General features: G+C 69.3%; 1 protein-coding gene across 1 annotated transcript in view; it reads left to right on the top strand.

Moving 5' to 3' along the window:
• PIDD1 (p53-induced death domain protein 1) overlaps positions 1-522 on the top strand; it is a 31,103-nt gene that overhangs the window by 3,035 nt on the left and 27,546 nt on the right. Inside the window, exons 7-9 of the mRNA XM_015562400.1 lie at positions 1-21; positions 103-228; positions 327-517. Of these exons, the coding sequence (XP_015417886.1) occupies positions 1-21; positions 103-228; positions 327-517 (338 nt within the window). The remainder of the gene's footprint in view (positions 22-102; positions 229-326; positions 518-522) is intronic.

Here is a 522-nt window from a genome sequence, read left to right as displayed (position 1 = left end):
CACGGGCTGGCCTTCCAGCAGGCACGGCCAGGGAGGGTTGGGGGCAGGTGGGGAGGCCAGGTGTGGTCTTCGAGCTCACCCCCCCCACCCCGTGTCCGGCAGGACGTGGGCCTGTGGCTGCTCTTTGTGCCCCCACGGGCCCGGCGCTGCCGTGAGGTGGTGGTGAGGACCCTGAGCGACGACAGCTGGAGCGACCTGGAGACCCGCCTGGAGGAGGAAGCACCGAAGGTGAGGCTGCCTAGGCCTGCGGGGGAGGAGCAGGGGGGGTCCTCCAGGACCTGACTCCCCTCTGACCCTGTGCCCTCTGACCCCATCCCCATGCCCAGCGGCTCTGGGCTCACTGCCAGGTACCCCACTTCTCTTGGTTCCTTGTGGTTTCCCGCCCGGTGTCCAACGCCTGCCTGGTGCCACCAGAGGGGGCGTTGCTGTGGTCCTCGGGGCATCCGGGGGTCAAGGTCACCTTCCCCCCTGGAGCCACCGAGGAGCCTCGTCAAGTCCGAATGCAGGTACAGCGAGGGCAGC

The sequence above is a fragment of the Myotis davidii genome, unplaced genomic scaffold (assembly GCF_000327345.1).
Source record: "Myotis davidii unplaced genomic scaffold, ASM32734v1 scaffold3578, whole genome shotgun sequence".
NCBI lineage: Eukaryota > Metazoa > Chordata > Mammalia > Chiroptera > Vespertilionidae > Myotis > Myotis davidii.
Note: the sequence above shows the minus strand (reverse complement) of the source record. Positions and strands in the feature narration are given on the sequence as shown.